General features: G+C 44.6%; 1 protein-coding gene across 4 annotated transcripts in view; it reads right to left on the bottom strand.

Moving 5' to 3' along the window:
• LOC129811501 (estrogen-related receptor gamma) overlaps window positions 1–19,042 on the bottom strand; it is a 302,840-nt gene that overhangs the window by 119,814 nt on the left and 163,984 nt on the right. For all 4 annotated transcript variants that reach the window (XM_055862862.1, XM_055862861.1, XM_055862860.1 and 1 more), the window contains exon 3: window positions 2,000–2,415. In XM_055862862.1, the coding sequence (XP_055718837.1) occupies window positions 2,000–2,415 (416 nt within the window). The remainder of the gene's footprint in view (window positions 1–1,999; window positions 2,416–19,042) is intronic.

The raw sequence follows: 19,042 nt of genomic DNA on the forward strand, positions 1-19,042 counted from the left end.
TGTGTACGTCTGATGCAATAGCCCATCTGTGACAAGGGCAGACGAGTTGTGCGTTCTGAGATGCCGTTCACATTCGACCTCTCTCATCAACGAGCTGTTTTCTCCCACAGGACAGCCGCTGACTGGATGTTTTTTGTTTGTCGCATCATTCTCTGTAAACCCTAGACACTGTCGTGTATGAAAAGCCCAGGAGGCTGTTTCTGAGATACTGGATCCGGAGTGACTAGCATCAATGATCATACCTCGCTCAGATGAATGCATCGATGTCTGTCTGCTTTATATAACAAGCCACGGCCACTTGACTGTAGGAGCGATCCATTTGGGATGGGATGATGTACCTAATAAACTGTCCGGTGATTGTATATTGCTCCTCCATTTCATAATTTCCCATTTCCCTTTCTCTCTCTCTCTCTCTCTCTCTCTCTTTCTCTCTCTCCCTATCTCTTTCTCTCTCTCCCTCTGCTACCCTTTCTCTCTCTCTTTCTCTCCCCCTCTCTCGCACCCCTTCCTCTCTCTTTCTCTCTCTCCCTCCCTCCAATAAGGGAGTGAAAGATGCAGGATGTCAGGTGGCACTGGACAGGTGCCACGACAACACCAGCTGCCAGAGCCTCCGAGTGTCGCTTCCTACACGCTACCACAAAACACACACACACACACACTAAAATTCACACCTTCCCAACACAGCAGGTTGGGGGAGTATAGTTCCATCCCTACCTACCCTGCCCTCTCTATGCCTGTCCCCTCTGACAGACTAGACACGTCCCTCCCCTGCCCTCTTTCTCCTGTCCCCTGTGGCAGACCAGACAGATCCCTCCTCCTGTCCTCCCCCCTTTCTATGCCTGCCTCCATCTCTTTCCCTCCCCCTTTCGTATCTCTCTCTCTCCCTCCCTCCTTCCAGCCAGGTTGCTATAGTGGTGTCCAGCTGGAGAGGCTGTGGTGATTACCTGCAGTTTTATTGGCTAATGGCTTGAAACATACCAATATGTCTACCACTGCCCAGAGGAGGCCGGACCCATGCTAGGGCCAACACACCCACACACACGCACACACACGCACACACATCTGTCCATTGGAGGATTGGCTTGTGTCAGGGCCAAGCACAATATTACATTCAGTGAAATGCTCTATGATGATTCACTTCCACGTCTGTCATCCTGTTTCAATATAAACACACATATCTATACTGCTTCATCCTCTATCTAAGATATTTATCCAATAGAAAAATGATGCTGCACAAAATAAATAAAATGAGTAGAATACACTCCCTCATAAATACCGATGCAGTGTCACTGTCACTCAGATTCACACACTTCATTCAGAAATCATGTTTACTGATACCATCAGTCCCATTGATCTATAACCTTATCTTAGTAAATTCCATAATCTAAGCATCTCATCAGAAGTGATTCAGTAAGGATGAGTGTAGGTATACATTCATCCATTCATCTCCTATCTTTATTAAAGCCACTGAAAGCTGTTTAACGACTGACCCATGACCCTAACATCTAACCTCTAATCATAATCTCTGGCCTGTGTCTGACCATTGATTCCTCTTGGAACCCAAACAATCAGATCAGAAAAACTTATAGCACATTGTTTAATCGCTCCGTGCATGTTATAAACACTGGAAATGTCCTATTGAAACTGGTTTACTAGCTATAAGTGGCAGGTAGCCTCGTCCTTAGAGCTTTGGGCCGGTAACAAAAGGTTGTTGGATGGAATCCCCGAGCTGACAAGGTCAAAAACTACCATTCTGCCCCCAAACAAGACAGTTAACCCACTGTTCCCTGGTAGGCTGCCATTCTAAATAAGAATGTGCCTAGTTAAATAAAACATGAGCAGGGGATATGTGTGTTGCAGTATGGGGCTAGGGACTACTCTCTGTTGATCATCTATGGACAGGACAGCCTAAAATAACAAAACACACAGGTCTGATCGCTAACCCCTAACCTCTGACCCGTAACCCGTAACCCTAAGCAGAGGGAACGTGAAAGCCAACCTTGGATGGTCCTCTTGAAGAAGGCCTTGCAGGCCTCGCAGGAGGCCACACCGTAGTGGTAGCCCGAGGCGACGTCGCCACACACTAGGCACAGCCGCTTGGGCATGGAGTTCAACATGTACTCGCACTTGATCTGCGAGTCCTCCCCGATGGTGCTGGAGCAGTCTTCGTAGCGCTTGGAGGCCCCAGCAGGGCCCAGGGGGCCGGCCCCAGGCCCGTACAGGGTGGGGGAGTCCAGGCCGTTCTGGTGGCCGTTCATGGTAGAGCTGTAGGAGCCACTGGCGTCGCTGGAGCCCCCGGGGCTGTGGTGGTTAATGCTGTCTGCCAGGGAGGCGGGGCTGGAGGGCTCTGTCTTAATGTAGGACGGGCAGCTGGACTCTAGGTGGCGCTCTTTGCTGGACATTCTGCACAGGTGCCTGGATGGAGGGAGGTAGAGGGGGAGGGAGGTAGAGGGGAGGGAGGTAGAGATGGAGGGAGGTAGAAGAGAGAGAGAGGGAGGAGGGAGGGAGTTAGAGGGGAAAGGAGGGAGGGAGAGATGGAGGGTGGGTGAAAGGAATTGAGGTAGGGAGGTTGGGAGGGAGGAGAGAGTGGAGAACATGTTGTCATAGGTGAGTTAATCGTAATAGAAAGCTTGACAACATGTTAACATCTTACCAAATACTTTGCAAAATAGTTGTCTTTTTATAGTGACATCATACTAAATCTAACTACTTGATTATTCTCAGAAAATAGTCAAAATAAAACACCTAGAATGTGTATGAGAAAGACAGAGAGTGTGTGTGTGTGTGTATGTGTGTGTGTGTTGAGGGAGGCCTGTAGAAGCGTCTCTAGCCTACAGCCATCAGTCACTCTCTAGTCAATAGCAACTTGTTCTACATGAGAGTAATCAGGAAGGAGGCACAGCGCTGCTCAATCATGCCTGAGACAGCCACTCACAGCAAACAGCAAAGAACACACACACGCGCGCGAGAGCACGCACGCACGCACACACACACACACACACACACACACACACACACACACACACACACACACACACAGAAAAACAGACATATGCGCACAAGAAAGGCCATGCACAGATATACTAAACACACACAAAACACATATCAGAGACAACACACACACTAAGAGATGAGGAATCTGAAGGAAAGTACTTTACTTCCACCCCTTCCAATCACCTGTTCAATAGCATCAACCTATTTAGTGGCACAGTGTTCACAGTGTTGTACATTAAGAGATACCCTTCTGCACACCACTGTTTTAAACGGCTGTTATTTGAGCATTTGTGGCCTTTCTGTTTGAATGATTCTGGACATTCTCCTCTGACCTCTCTCATTAGCAAGGTGTTTTGGCCCACAGAACTGCCGCTCACTGAATGTGTTTTGTTTATCGCACCATTCTCTGTAAACTCTAGAGACTGTAGTGCGTAAAAATCCCAGGAAGGCAGCTGTTTCTGAGTTGCTGGAATCCCCATGTGTGGCATCAACAATCATACCACTGTCAAAGTTGCTTAGATTACTCATCTTGTCCGTTCTAATGTTTGGTGGAACAACATCTAAAGTTCTCTACTCTATATACTCTATATATTGAGTTGCAGGCAGCCACATGATTCGCTGTTCGAAGGAGTAGGCTCACACAGGTGTACCTAATAAAGTGGCCGGTGAGTGTATGTATGCAAGGCCCTTGTCATTTTTTTTCCAATACTGCCAAGTCATTACTGATGATTGATTTCACATTGTGGTACGAGTATATATTGAAATGAGTGGTATCCACCTACATCAACATAGTGATAACATGGAGCTGGCAGGTGATCCAGGTCACAATAGAGGTCAAGCAGTGGGAGGAGAAAGACATGGTGATCAAAGGAATGGCAGGGGACAAGCACCTCTTCTGAGCAGTAGTCGTGGACCTCGTTTGAGAGGTGTGGGGGAACGTGGTAGAGGACACGGACCAAGACAGCGGCAGCAACAGCAAAGAGTGTCCAATGGAACCCAAGCAATAGTTGTAAGACCATGTCGTAAATCATGACAATGACTGAGGCAGCTACAATGATTCAATCAAACCTCAGAAGATCAACCGGGGCCTCAATCATCAGAACTTTCCACAATGAGAACCGGTAAGTCTTCAGCATGCACTAAACATTAGGCTACTCTCAATTGTCAAATGACTGTATACTGTATGCCGATGTGTACCCCAGAGTAGGTGATGTTACTAAATGTGTTCTTACTGTAATTGTCCCTACAGAATTGAGACTAGGCCACATAGGGGAGGCAGAGGCAAAATTCTGACTGACCAACAAGGTCGGGCTGTGGTCAATTTGGCTCGGGACAGAAATGATATTCACCTTACAGAAATTCCACAGAACATCTTGGACAATGAGGACATGTTCAACAATGTGGAAGCCATAAGTTTGCCGACTATTACACGCACGCTGAAAAGGCAGCAGGTGTCTCTAGAACAGCTATACCGTGTGCCTTTTGAAAGAAATGCAGACAGAGTGAAGCAACTGAGGACTGAGTATGTTCAGGTATGTTCAGGTATGTTCATTTTCAATATTCCCCAAAAATGTTCCATCATTATAATCAGTCATTCTCTTTCCAAAATGTAATTTTAGAGGGTGATGGAGCTGGATACTGACGAAAACCATCACAAATTCCTCTTTTTGGATGAGGCATGCTTCCACCTGGCCAAGACAAGGAGGAGAGGTCAGAATTTCATTGGCCAGCGGGCAACCATCCAAGCACCTGGACAACGTGGGGCCAACATCACCATGTGTGCGGCTATATTGGAAGATGTTGTGGTGGGACGCATACCTCATATTGGATCATATAATGCAGGTCTCTTTGTAACCTTCCTTGATGATCTAAATCAGGTCTGTAGAGCTGATGGCGACACCTATGTCATTGTGTGGGATAATGTCAGGTTCCACCATGCTCAAATGGTGCAAGCATGGTTTCAGGCCCAACCACAATTTACCACCCTGTACTTACCCCCATACTCTCCTTTCCTAAAACCCGATTGAGGAATTTTTCTCCACATGGAGGTGGAAGGTATATGATAGGCGCCCTCACGAACAAGCCACCCTTCTCCAGGCCATGGATGACGCATGCAATGACATCACGGCAGACCAGTGTCAGGCCTGGATTCGCCATGCCCGAAGATTCTTCCCAAGATGTTCGGCTAAGGAAAACATCCAAGTAGATGAGAACCTGTGGCCAAATCCTGACAGGGTTGATTGAAATATAGAAGTACAGTAATCAAAGCTTTGTTTTGGTTTTTACAGTAAGCCAGGTGAGGAGCACTGCAGTTGATGTTTTACTGTAGTTTGTTTCTTTTTTTGTAGATAATTATTTTTGCTTTGATTCAAAGAAGCCTATGTTGTGATTTTGTTGATTTTGTTCAATGATTCCACTGTGTCTGTAGTATTCTCTCTACTAGTCCTTTTACAGTGATGTATGTACGTGTAGTGCCATAATGAAACATATATCACATATTTTGTACTACAATATTTAATGATTGTACGAACAACTACACAGTGAAGCTATCGGTATCTTGTGTGTGGATGATCTAAATTAATGTTCCTATGGTATTTCATGATACATTAGTTATTTAAATCATTGATTCTGCGGGTGCAAGGTCTTTTAAGATCTGAATGAACAATGCAATGTTTTGAACATTGTACAGCCTGTGTTACAAGTGACTTTGTGTCTGGAGTTTTGAAAAAATGACCGCAAGGTTCTGAAATTAGTGCCAAAGTGACTGTAAAAAACTGTAATACACACTTTTACAGTACCAGTCAAATGTTTGGACACACCTATTCGTTCAAGGGAAGTATATACATTGAAGAATAATAGTGAAGACATAAGATTCTTCAAAGTAGCCACCCTTTGCCTCTTGGCATTCTTTCATCTAGCTTAATGAGGTAGTGACCTGGAATGCATTTCAATTAACAGGTGTGACTTTCTTTCCTTCTTAATGCGTTTGAGCCATTCAGTTGTGTTGTGACAAGGTAGCGGGGTATACAGAAGATAGCCCTATTTGGTAACAGACCAAGTCCATATTAATATTATTATAATTTTTTCTTTAACTAGGCAAGTCAGTTAAGAACAAATTCTTATTTACAAGGACGGCCTACACCGGCCAAACTCGGATGATGCTGGGCCAATTGTGCGCCGCCTTATGGGACTCCCAATCACGGCCAGTTGTGATACAGCCTGGATTCAAACCAGGGTGTCTGTAGTGATGTCTCCAGGACTGAGATGCAGAGCCGTGGACCGCTCCGCGAGCTGGAGACCCGAGTATGGCAAGAACAGCTCAAATAAGCAAAGAGAAACAACAGTCCATTGTTACTTTAAGACATGAAGGTCAGTCAATCCGGAACATTTCAACAACTTTGAAAGTTTCTTCAAGTGCATTCGCAAAAACCACCAAGCGCCCTGATGAAACTGGCTCTCATGAGGACCACCACAGGAAAGGAAGACCCAGAGTTACCTCTGCTGCAGAGGATTAGTTCATTAGAGTTACCAGCCTCAGAAATTGCAGCCCAAATAAATGCCAAGAGTTGAGAGAATGCCAAGAGTGTTCAAAGCTGTCATCAAGGCAAAGGTTGGCTACTTTGAAGAATCTCAAATATAAAATATATTTAGATTTTTTTAACACTTTTACATGATTCCATATATGTTTTTTCATAGTTTTCATTTCTTCACTATTATTCTACAATGTAGAAAAACCCTTAAATGAGTAGGTGTGTCTAAACTTTTGACTGGTACGGTAAATATAGAAAATATGTAAGTACTCACCAAATGATTATTAGTCACGTACATACAGCTGCTCAACCGTAAGAGACAGCAAGAAGAGAACTGATAAAAACAGCAACTTTTTGGAAAACACTTCAGGAACTGTTTAGAAAGATTTAGACTTCTTGGTGTCGATTGACAACACAACCCTTAGGTTTTCCCAGAGGCACAAATAACTCCCCTTCATAACTCTGAAACAAGAAGTTATTAACCAGAAGTATCTTTAACATCTCTCTTCCCCCTCTCTCTCCTCAGGTCTACAACAGGCTGTAATATTCACAACTATGTAGAAACTCAATTGTCAGATGGTGGCTTTTATTCCAAGCCCCACTTTAATCTAAAATTAGACGCAATAAAATTCCCATTAGCTGCGAGAGGGATGGGATTCTCGGCTCTATATTTTAGAAGAAAGGAAAGCCTTTTTGACAGAGAAGAGACCATTTGAGAGGAAATTATTGTGTCTGTTTTCGGGAACGCAAGGCAGCCCCAATCCCTAGGAGGGCCAATAAGAGGAGAGTTTAAGAGTGAGAAGAGCTCAGATTTAGTTGCTGCTTATTAATGGGAACAATAACTGTCAGGAAATAAAAGGACATGTGTAGTACTGAGTGAGAGAGAAGATTAAGAAATCACAGGGAGAGAGAGAGAGAGAGAGACAGAGAGAGAGAGAGACAGAGAGAGACAGAGAGAGAGAGAGAGAGAGAGACAGAGAGAGACAGAGAAACAGAGAGACAGAGAGAGACAGAGAAACATAGAGACAGAGAGAGAGAGAGACAGAGAGAGAGAGAGAGAGACAGAGAGAGAGAGAGAGAGAGAGAGAGAGAGAGAGAGAGAGAGAGAGAGAGAGAGAGAGAGAGAGAGAGACAGAGACAGAGACAGAGACAGAGACAGAGACAGAGACAGAGACAGAGACAGAGAGAGACAGAGAGAGACAGAGAGAGACAGAGAGACAGGGAGACAGAGAGACAGAGAGACAGGGAGACAGAGAGAGAGAGAGATGTTACTCATATTTTCATTAAAAAATACATTATTAAGAAAAAAATGGTTTTGTTATATTTCAGTCTTCTGTGATGTATGTAAAGTGTAATTTTGGGACACAAACTCAAAATGGAATACATTTCAACTCTATATTTAACATGGTACTATACTTTTGTTTCAAAGTAGATTTGTTTAAGTCTACCAAGAAACACTGTGTGACCCTGATTTAGCCCACTGCAGTAAATTAAAGACCACTCAACGTGCCTGTCTCTTTATGTTGCCAAGAGTGAAGGGGCAGACATCTGTGTAATTCTTAATATTCCATCTTCATGAGCACAGAGAGATTGCAGTCATATTAGAAGACAGTCATATTAGAAGACAGTCATATTAGACACAGTCATATTAGAAGACAGTCATATTAGACACAGTCATATTAGACACACTCATGTAAAAAGACAGTCATATTAGACACAGTCATATTAGACACAGTCGTGTTAAAAGACAGTCATATTAGAAGACAGTCATATTAGAAGACAGTCATATTAGAGACAGTCATATTAGATTGAAGTCATATTAGACACAGTCATATTAGACACAGTCATATTAGAAGACAGTCCTACTAGAGGCAGTCACATTAGATGACAGTCATGTTAAAAGACAGTCATGTTAAAAGACAGTCATGTTAGACACAGTCATATTAGAAGACAGTCATATTAGAAGGCAGTCACATTAGATGACAGTCATGTTAAAAGACAGTCATATTAAACACAGTCATATTAGACACAGTCATATTAGAAGGCAGTCACATTAGATGACAGTCATGTTAGACACAGTCATATTAGACACAGTCATATTAGAAGACAGTCATATTAGAAGACAGTCATATTAGAAGACAGTCATATTAGACACAGTCATATTAGAAGACAGTCATATTAGACACAGTCATATTAGAAGACAGTCCTACTAGAGGCAGTCACATTAGATGACAGTCATGTTAAAAGACAGTCATGTTAAAAGACAGTCATGTTAAACACAGTCATATTAGACACAGTCATATTAGATTGAAGTCATATTAGAAGACAGTCATATTAGACACAGTCATATTAGAAGACAGTCCTACTAGAGGCAGTCACATTAGATGACAGTCATGTTAAAAGACAGTCATGTTAAAAGACAGTCATGTTAGACACAGTCATATTAGACACAGTCATATTAGAAGACAGTCATGTAAGAGACATTATCATTAAACAAATTGATCTGAGGCAAATGTATCAGCAGCACATGCTCAAGTCAGTTTTTATCTGGGTGCCAGGTATTGTGTGAGCGTGTGTGTGCATGCGTGCCGTGTGTGTGTGTGTGTGTGTGTGCATGCGTGCCGTGTGTGTGCGTGTGTGTGCATGCGTGCCGTGTGTGTGTGTGCATGCGTGCCGTGTGTGTGTGTGTGCATGCGTGCCGCGTGTGTGTGTGTGCATGCGTGCCGTGTGTATGCGTGTGTGTGCATGCGTGCCGTGTGTGTGCGTGTGTGTGCATGCGTGCCGTGTGTGTGCGTGTGTGTGCATGCGTGCCGTGTGTGTGTGTGCATGCGTGCCGTGTGTGTGCGTGTGTGTGCACGCGTGCCATGTGTGTGCATGCGTGCCGTGTGTGTGTGCGTGTGTGCGTGTGCGTGTGTGTGTGCGCAAGGTGCTGTTGGATGGACACATTAATAAAGCGTTGGAGACAAATTAACGACTTGCTGTCCGTGATGATGATGTTTTGACGAAAGAGAGGAGAGAAACAGAGCGAGAGAACAGAGAGTGAACAAGAGAGAAAAAAGGGACATTGAAATAGAGAGATAAAGAAACTATCAGGAAGCTAAGCAAACAACAAATAAATACTGATAAAAAATATATATTTTATATTTGAGTGACAGGTGAAATATTATTTTCTTTGTTTGTGTTTCTTTGGCACGGTGAAACCTCCCTCTGTGTTCAGCTCAGTTCAAAGCCAGAAGGCCGCTGTGTTAAAATCAACGATAAATAGATATTTAATCATCAGCAGATCACAACACTTTCATATCTCCGTGCAACAACAAAGGCCTAACCAGCCCCCTGATACTCAGCCTGACGCGTCTCCGTTTAACACACATCAGATATACAGCACAAACAATCTCCATCAATAGACAAAAAGACGCCATTTCTCACTTCGACATCATATATTCAACACCTCCGTCTACCTGCCTTTTACTAAAGGTTACCCCTCCGAGGGGTACACAAAACAAACAGATTACCCACTTTCATACCCTCCTTTTTTCCTCTGCTCTCTCTGTCATTTTCTCTTCATCTCTGTCTTTTTTCTGGGCTTGCTGAAGCGAGGCGTGGTGAAATCAACAGGAGACCAGTAGTGGTGTGTGTGTGTGTGTGTGGTGATGTTGGTGGACCACTCTGCCATGACAAGGTGTCATTAGGACAGGACCACTGATTCACTGTTCTGACAGCTGCTAGGACAAACATGCAATCATCGTATAAGAGGGAGTCACCGAGGGGGGGCACAATACACCTACCACTCTCTATCTCACTGTTTACATGTCTCTCCTCTCCTCTGCTTGTTTCTTTCTCTATATTTTTCCCCACTGTTTTCGTTTTTCTCTCTCCTTTTGTCTTAATCTTGTTCTATATTTCTATAGGTAGAAATCATTTCATCAGAGCCATGCATTGTGTCTCCTCTCCACACAGATAAGGAATCAAAGTCCAATAAGCAAAAAACTCTATCTAGATAGGGCCAACGAAATAAAGACAGGCAATGCATTTACATTTTTATAGTTACACGAATAGGAGGATGTCATCACAAAACTCAATTACTTTTTGTCTCCTTCTTTCCGCTACCATCCTGATTCTGCTGGTTCTTTAGCGGCATTGAACCACAGTCAGTTTGTTACCTCTGAACATCAATCGAAGGGAGAAGTTTGCTCTTCTGAAGAATTATGGGTAAGAAACACTGGCTTCCTGTTCTGGTGAATTATGTGTAAATGGCCTCTGGTTCCTCGCTGGGCCTGGTGTGTGTGTGTGTGTGTGTGTGCCTGCGTGCATGTGGGTGTGTATACTGGTGGGTGGATGATTACAGTTGTTTCTATCGGAGGAGGATTACTACATAATAAAAGGAGAGCCAGCGGATGTAAATCGTCTCCCGGCGAGGCAGGAAGATCAATTGTTATAACATTACAGGCTGGGAAAGTAGTCATTCACTCTATCGGCTGCAGAATAAACCCACTGATTACATGCAATCAATGTGATAATGGCAAAAACACATTTGGCCAATGGGCCGCACGGCCGTAAAGCCGTCTCTTCGAGGCTCACGCTACACTAGACAAGCTAACAGAGGGGACCGGAAAAAATGCCACATATACTGTTAAAGCGCTAGGTAGGACAGGCTAGCAGAGGGGACGGTAATGATTGTGACACACGTCGGAGGCCTGTGGTTCCTAACCTGTTTTAGATCAAACAAGGATTACCACCAGGGTACAACTCCAGCTGTGGCCATTTATATAACACTATTGATTTACCATTATGTTATTTATATAAACACATCCTGTCCCTTCCTAGCTATTACACCTCCACTACATCCAGTTCTCATAAGAAATACAATTCTATTTCATTTCTAAACAAATAACACTCCTGAAATCATTGTTAATTCTGAAAATACATAATATGAAATTATTATGATTTATCTGTAACAAATATCAATAAATATATCAATTATTTTGGTATCATATTCCTAGAATTAATATACCTACTTAGGAAAAATGGTGTCATTCCACTACAACACGAATGTCAATGTGAATGATAGATGTGGTGTAGTTATTTCAGCTGAGGTGATGTTGTTGAACAGGTGGGTGTGTGTGTGTAATGGGACCAGATATGAGAGAAGCATGGTCTTGTTCACTGAAGACAGGCCTGTCAAGGTGGGCCGATCCTCAAAAGATATGGCTCTGTCTCTGTGTGTATGTTGGTATGTGTGTGTGTGTGTGTGTAGCTATGTGTGTGTGTGTGTGTGTGTGTGTGTGTTACTGCCTATTCTGTGTATGACAGTCACTGGCTCTATCTCTCTCAGATGATTTAGGTCATTTTACTACAGAGCAGGTACTGATAAGTGTGCTTCTGCCATACACTGTCTCTACCACGTAAGTGTGTGTGTCTGTGTGTGTCTGTGTGTTTGTTCTGTTTTAACCCTGTAACCACAAACCTCAAAAATCAATGTTCACCCAATTAAGGAAATCCCGAAAGTGAAACTATGAGGTTGAAGAGAGAGAGAGAACAGAGCTGTAAGAGCAGCCCTTACCCACTCAACACAACACCATACAAGACAAGATGAAACTCATCAATGAAAAATGAAGGACAAAAGAATGATCACTATTCTCTCAGTTCTGTCTGTATAGAAAGCAACATATTCCTTTATTGAAACACTCAATGAAAAGTGTGCAGTGCTTGCTTTGTTTGTAGCCGTGGTCTGGTGTGTGAGTGGATAAGCAGTGTTATCTGGGAGCATTTGGGGTGCAGAGACCCCTCAAAACATTCACTGACACACACACACACACACCCTGACACACACTGTCGTGCCGGGATGGGTTCAGGGTAAATAAGCTTGGCTGTTTTTCAATAAGCAGCAATACTCCTAAACTACATGACTCCGCTGTCAGAGCGAAAGCGCTCATCTGTTTAACACACACACACACACGCTCAAATAAGGATGAACCAGACGTGGGATCAAATGAAATTGCTGAAAAAACTTGTCCAGATTAAAACACACATCTTATTAAACAAATGATAAAAGAGGATTTTACTCTCATAAATATGACCGGGTTATGAGATGTGAAATGAGAGGATAGGATGGAGGGAGAGAGGGGTAGAGAAGAGAAGGGTATAAATGAGAGGATAGGATGGAGGGAGAGAGGGGTAGAGAAGAGAAGGGTATAAATGAGAGGATAGGATGGAGGGAGAGAGGGCTAAAGAAGAGAAGGGTAGAAAAGAGAGGATAGGATGGAGGGAGAGAGGGGTAGAGAAGAGAAGGGTAGAAAAGAGAGGAGGGAAGGAAAGGTGAGTGTGCAGGCAATAAGATGGCGTTGGTTGTGTCTGTCGTTTGGTCGTTGGGGCGATGGGGCGGAGGGGAGGCGGAGCGTTGGCGCGATGGGGCGGTGGGGCAATGGGGCGGTGGGGCGGCGGAGCATTGGGGCGATGGGGTGGTGGGGCGATGGGGCGGTGGGGAGGCGGAGCGTTGGGGCGATGGGGCGGTGGGGCGATGGGGCGGTGGGGCGATGGGGCGGTGGGGCGGCGGAGCATTGGGGCGATGGGGCGGTGGGGCGATGGGGCGGTGGGGAGGCGGAGCGTTGGGGCGATGGGGCGATGGGGCGGTGGGGCGGCGGAGCATTGGGGCGGCGGGGCATTGTGGCGGCGGGACGTTGGGGCAGTGGGGCATTGGGGCGGTGGGGTGGTGGGGCGATGGGGCGGTGGGGCGGCGGAGCAATGGGGCGGCGGGGCATTGTGGCGGCGGGACGTTGGGGCAGTGGGGCATTGGGGCGGTGGGGTGGTGGGGCGGTTGTTTGGGGTGAGAAGCAGAGCGGAGCGTGCCCTGGCAGGCAGCCTCTTTAACCAGATCAGATTGGGGAAATTGGCTGTCAGGACAGGATTGTCGTGATTTATACCCGTCTATCAAGACGAGAGGAAACGGTGCAAGCTGCTCCCGCTAGCCCCCGTCTCCCTCCCTCCCGCTTCCCCTCCCACTTCCCCTCGCTACGCTTGCAAAGCATCTTACACCCTTAACGCCACCATCTGCTACCAAATCTAATTCACATTCCACCATAATCAGGTTTACCCTGTAATGCCCACTCTGCCTCTCTCTCGCTGTCTGTCTGTCTGTCTGTCTGTCTGTCTGTCTGTCTGTCTGTCTGTCTGTCTGTCTCCCGTTCTACCTTTACTCTTTCCCTTCCACTTTCTACCTCTCTCACTTTCTCCTTCTCTCTCTTTCTTTTACACTATCTGTCTTCATAAATGCATCTTTCACACTGTCCGTGGTATGTGTGTTTATGTGAATGTGACTGTAACTACATATTTGTCATTGTTATACTAAATACATTCATCCCACACAGCAGAGTATAGATGTGGTAAAGAGGTCAATGGAACTCGACCCAAACAATGGAACTGCAATGGAAACACATGGTGGAAAGATCCCCATAGATGGAGTAGAGGAGTCAATGGAACACATGGTGGAAAGATCCCCATAGATGGAGTAGAGGAGTCAATGGAACACATGGTGGAAAGATCCCCATAGATGGAGTAGAGGAGTCAATGGAAACACATGGTGGAAAGATCCCCATAGATGGAGTAGAGGAGTCAATGGAACACATGGTGGAAAGATCCCCATAGATGGAGTAGAGGAGTCAATGGAACACATGGTGGAAAGATCCCCATAGATGGAGTAGAGGAGTCAATGGAACACATGGTGGAAAGATCCCCATAGATGGAGTAGAGGAGTCAATGGAACACATGGTGGAAAGATCCCCATAGATGGAGTAGAGGAGTCAATGGAACACATGGTGGAAAGATCCCCATAGATGGAGTAGAGGAGTCAATGGAAACACATGGTGGAAAGATCCCCATAGATGGAGTAGAGGAGTCAATGGAACACATGGTGGAAAGATCCCCATAGATGGAGTAGAGGAGTCAATGGAAACACATGGTGGAAAGATCCCCATAGATGGAGTAGAGGAGTCAATGGAACACATGGTGGAAAGATCCCCATAGATGGAGTAGAGGAGTCAATGGAACACATGGTGGAAAGATCCCCATAGATGGAGTAGAGGAGTCAATGGAAACACATGGTGGAAAGATCCCCATAGATGGAGTAGAGGAGTCAATGGAAACACATGGTGGAAAGATCCCCATAGATGGAGTAGAGGAGTCAATGGAAACACATGGTGGAAAGATCCCCATAGATGGAGTAGAGGAGTCAATGGAAACACATGGTGGAAAGATCCCCATAGATGGAGTAGAGGAGTCAATGGAACACATGGTGGAAAGATCCCCATAGATGGAGTAGAGGAGTCAATGGAACACATGGTGGAAAGATCCCCATAGATGGAGTAGAGGAGTCAATGGAACACATGGTGGAAAGATCCCCATAGATGGAGTAGAGGAGTCAATGGAACACATGGTGGAAAGATCCCCATAGATGGAGTAGAGGAGTCATTGGAACACATGGTGGAAAGATCCCCATAGATGGAGTAGAGGAGTCAATGGAACACATGGTGGAAAGATCCCCATAGATGGAGTAGAGGAGTCAATGGAACACATGGTGGAAAGATCCCCATAGATGGAGTAGAGGAGTCAATGGAACACATGGTGGAAAGATCCCCATAGATGGAGTAGAGGAGTCAATGGAACACATGGTGGAAAGATCCCCATAGATGGAGTAGAGGAGTCAATGGAAACACATGGTGGAAAGATCCCCATAGATGGAGTAGAGGAGTCAATGGAAACACATGGTGGAAAGATCCCCATAGATGGAGTAGAGGAGTCAATGGAACACAGACTGTTACGGACACAGGTATCCTATGTGTGTGTATCCTGTATGTGTATTTCTTTTCTCTCCTTCTCCCCTCACAGGTGGAAAAAATCATTCCCCAATCAGTCACCAATCAGTCATCAATCAGAAGACACACCTCCTCCTGTTTCCATTACCCAATCAGATCCCCTTTCCCTTGGTTTAAAAACCCAGTCAGTTGTTTTCACTAGAGCTCGATCTCTCTGTGTTTCAATCTCTCTCTCTCTGTAGATCTCTTGTTTGGTTTAGCAACTACATGTCACTTTGTCCATTATCCTGTGAATATTGTTTTGTTATGGTGTTTGACTGTTTGTTTGATGGTTGGCAAATGGGGTACCAAGACAAGTCGCCCATGGGCATACACTACCCATAGGAATACTTTGTTTAAGAACACTAGTTAGAACTGGGCGGACCACCCACTGTATTTTGGTTAGTTAGTTAGCTGTATTGAAGTAGGCTAGTCTAGCTTAGGGGTGTTTTTGGATATTTGTTTCTTTCCTTGGGTCCAGCTCAGCCCCTTTTCCTGCCCCCCATTACCGGGTGTTTAGCAAATAAACCATGCGTGTTTGACGGTAATTTAGTTGTCTGTGGTTTTTCGTTCTCACTGTTACGTTTTCACTATTCTACTTTGCATGAGTTATGTTACGGGTCTCGTTACCACCCACCTAGACTGCCGGGCCAAAGGGATTCCTAACAGACTTTCCATTGAACAGATTGGCCACATTCAACACATTTGATCTAACGAAGTGGACACGCTTCAAATTGTCATGATTTGTGTATATTATTATTATCATTGTAACAGGCCCATAATGTGGTTACTTAATAAATCCTCTTAAGGATTAGCCCCTTTTTTTAGTTTTCTCCTAAAATGACATATCCAAATCTAACTACCTGTAGCTCAGGCCCTGAAGCAAGGATATGCATATTCTTGGTACCATTTGAAAGGTAACACTTTGACGTTTATGGAAATGTGAAAGGAATGTAGTAGAATATAAACACAATAGATCTGGTAAAAGATAATACAAAGAAAAAAGCAACTGTTCTTTTATATGTTTTAGTACCATCGAAATGCAAAAGAAAGGCCATAATGTATTATTACAGCCCAGGTACAATTTAGATTTTGGCCACTATATGGCATCAGTGTATGTGCAAAGTTTTAGATTGATCCATTGAACCATTGCATTACGGTTCAAAATTTTGTATCAAGACTGCCCAAATGTGCCTAATATGTTTATTAATAACTTTTCATGTTCAAATTGCCTCCTTCTCTAAGGAGCCTCCACTGATGTCAATCCCAATACATGTTCATGTCATCGTCACCAATCAACTGCATTGCGGTTAAAAAACGACTTGGACTACCACCACAGATTTCTGTATGCTAGCTATGCTACCAGCTCATATGAACGGGAGTTAGCATTTAGCAGTCACTTCTTCTATACCTGAAAAGGAACAACTGCTAAATGTTATGCAGCGAAAACAATGTCCCATCAGCTTTTTCTTAAATTCAATCAGAGTAACACAAACTACAGTTAAAAAAACAAGAGTCCACCCTTTTTCCAACAGGTGAAGAGGGGTAAGATGTATGAGGTGAGGTAGAATGGGGGGACTCGAATGTGACGACGTGTGGCGAGGCAAGGGTGAAGATGACAGGAGAACAGGTGACAGAGGGTAAGAAGTGGTGAGGATGGGTGATGAGGGGTGAAGATGGGTGAGGAGAGGTGAGGAGGGTTGAGACTGACAGAGATGTAAAGCTCTCTCTCTCTGTTCTTTCCTGATGAGCATTCTGCTTTGCTAATCATACGCTGTAAACCCACAATCCAATCACCATTGTCCTCTCACACACACACGCACACACACACACACACAGTCACACACACCCCGAGCCACAAATCTATTTGCGGCCCATCTGTGTTAAAGCCATCTAGTTTATTAGAGATGGATGAATTTACACTAACGAGCCATTCCCATGACAAATAATCATTTTCAACCATTTGATGGTATAAATAAAAGGTGGCCTCAAGAGGGGACTAAGCTTAATCAGTGGAATGTGTGTGCGTGCGTGTGTGTGTGTGGAAGGGCTGTGGAACTAACACTGAGTAAGGAGACGCCACCAGAGAACTTCTCTCTCCATCTAAACACCATATTATCTCATCTCATTCCTTACCTTGCTACCCTCCCCTCTCAGTCCTTCCTCTAAACCTATCTATCCCTCTGTTAAATGCCATACTTTAATCTGTTTGTTACTAAGGGTGTGTCTTCCTATAGTCTGTGTGTATCGTCCTGCTGGCCGGTCTCTGAGTGTTGGTGTAAGCACAACATCCCTAGCCTGTGTACCAGTGCCATAACTGCATGTATACGTGTGTTTGTACGTGTCTGTCTGTGTGTCTGACAGACACAGACAGACCCACAGACATACAGACATACAGACACACACACACACACACACACACACACACACACACACACACACACACACACACACACACACACACACACACACACACACACACACACACACACACACACACACACACACACACACACACACACACACACACATACAGCGGCCGTCTCCATGTGCCAGTAACGTGCTTTCTGTGATTGGTTTAGGGTCTGTGTGACAGCGGCATGCCAATTGTCTCTAATAGGTTTGACCCAGACTAAGTCCAATTGGCCTAAGACTGTGAGCCCTGGGCCACAGTCAAACAAACACACCCCCTTTAACGGTCTTTGCATAAACCAAACAGTATCCAGTCAATACCCAGTCAATACCCAGTCAATATCCAGTCAATACCCAGTCAATACCCAGTCAATACCCAGTCAATACCCAGTCACACCCAGTCAATACCCAGTCAATATCCAGTCAATATCCAGTCAATACCCAGTCAATATCCAGTCAATACCCAGTCAATATCCAGTCAATACCCAGTCAATACCCAGTCAATATCCAGTCAATATCCAGTCACACCCAGTCAATACCCAGTCAATATCCAGTCAATACCCAGTCAATACCCAGTCAATATCCAGTCAATATCCAGTCACACCCAGTCAATACCCAGTCAATACCCAGTCAATACCCAGTCAATACCCAGTCAATACCCAGTCAATATCCAGTCAATACCCAGTCAATATCCAGTCAATATCCAGTCAATACCCAGTCAATACCCAGTCAATATCCAGTCAATACCCAGTCAATACCCAGTCACACCCAGTCAATACCCAGTCAATACCCAGTCAATACCCAGTCACACCCAGTCAATACCCAGTCAATATCCAGTCAATACCCAGTCAATACCCAGTCACACCCAGTCAATACCCAGTCAATACCCAGTCACACCCAGTCAATACCCAGTCAATACCCAGTCAATACCCAGTCAATATCCAGTCAATACTCAGTCAATATCCAGTCAATACCCAGTCAATATCGAGTCAATATCCAGTCAATACCCAGTCAATACCCAGTCAATACCCAGTCAATACCCAGTCAATATCCAGTCAATACCCAGTCAATACCCAGTCACACCCAGTCAATACCCAGTCAATACCCAGTCAATACCCAGTCAATACCCAGTCAATATCCAGTCACACCCAGTCAATATCCAGTCAATACCCAGTCAATACCCAGTCAATACCCAGTCAATATCCAGTCAATACCCAGTCAATATCCAGTCAATATCAGTCAATATCCAGTCAATACCCA

This window comes from Salvelinus fontinalis, chromosome 15 (assembly GCF_029448725.1).
Source record: "Salvelinus fontinalis isolate EN_2023a chromosome 15, ASM2944872v1, whole genome shotgun sequence".
NCBI lineage: Eukaryota > Metazoa > Chordata > Actinopteri > Salmoniformes > Salmonidae > Salvelinus > Salvelinus fontinalis.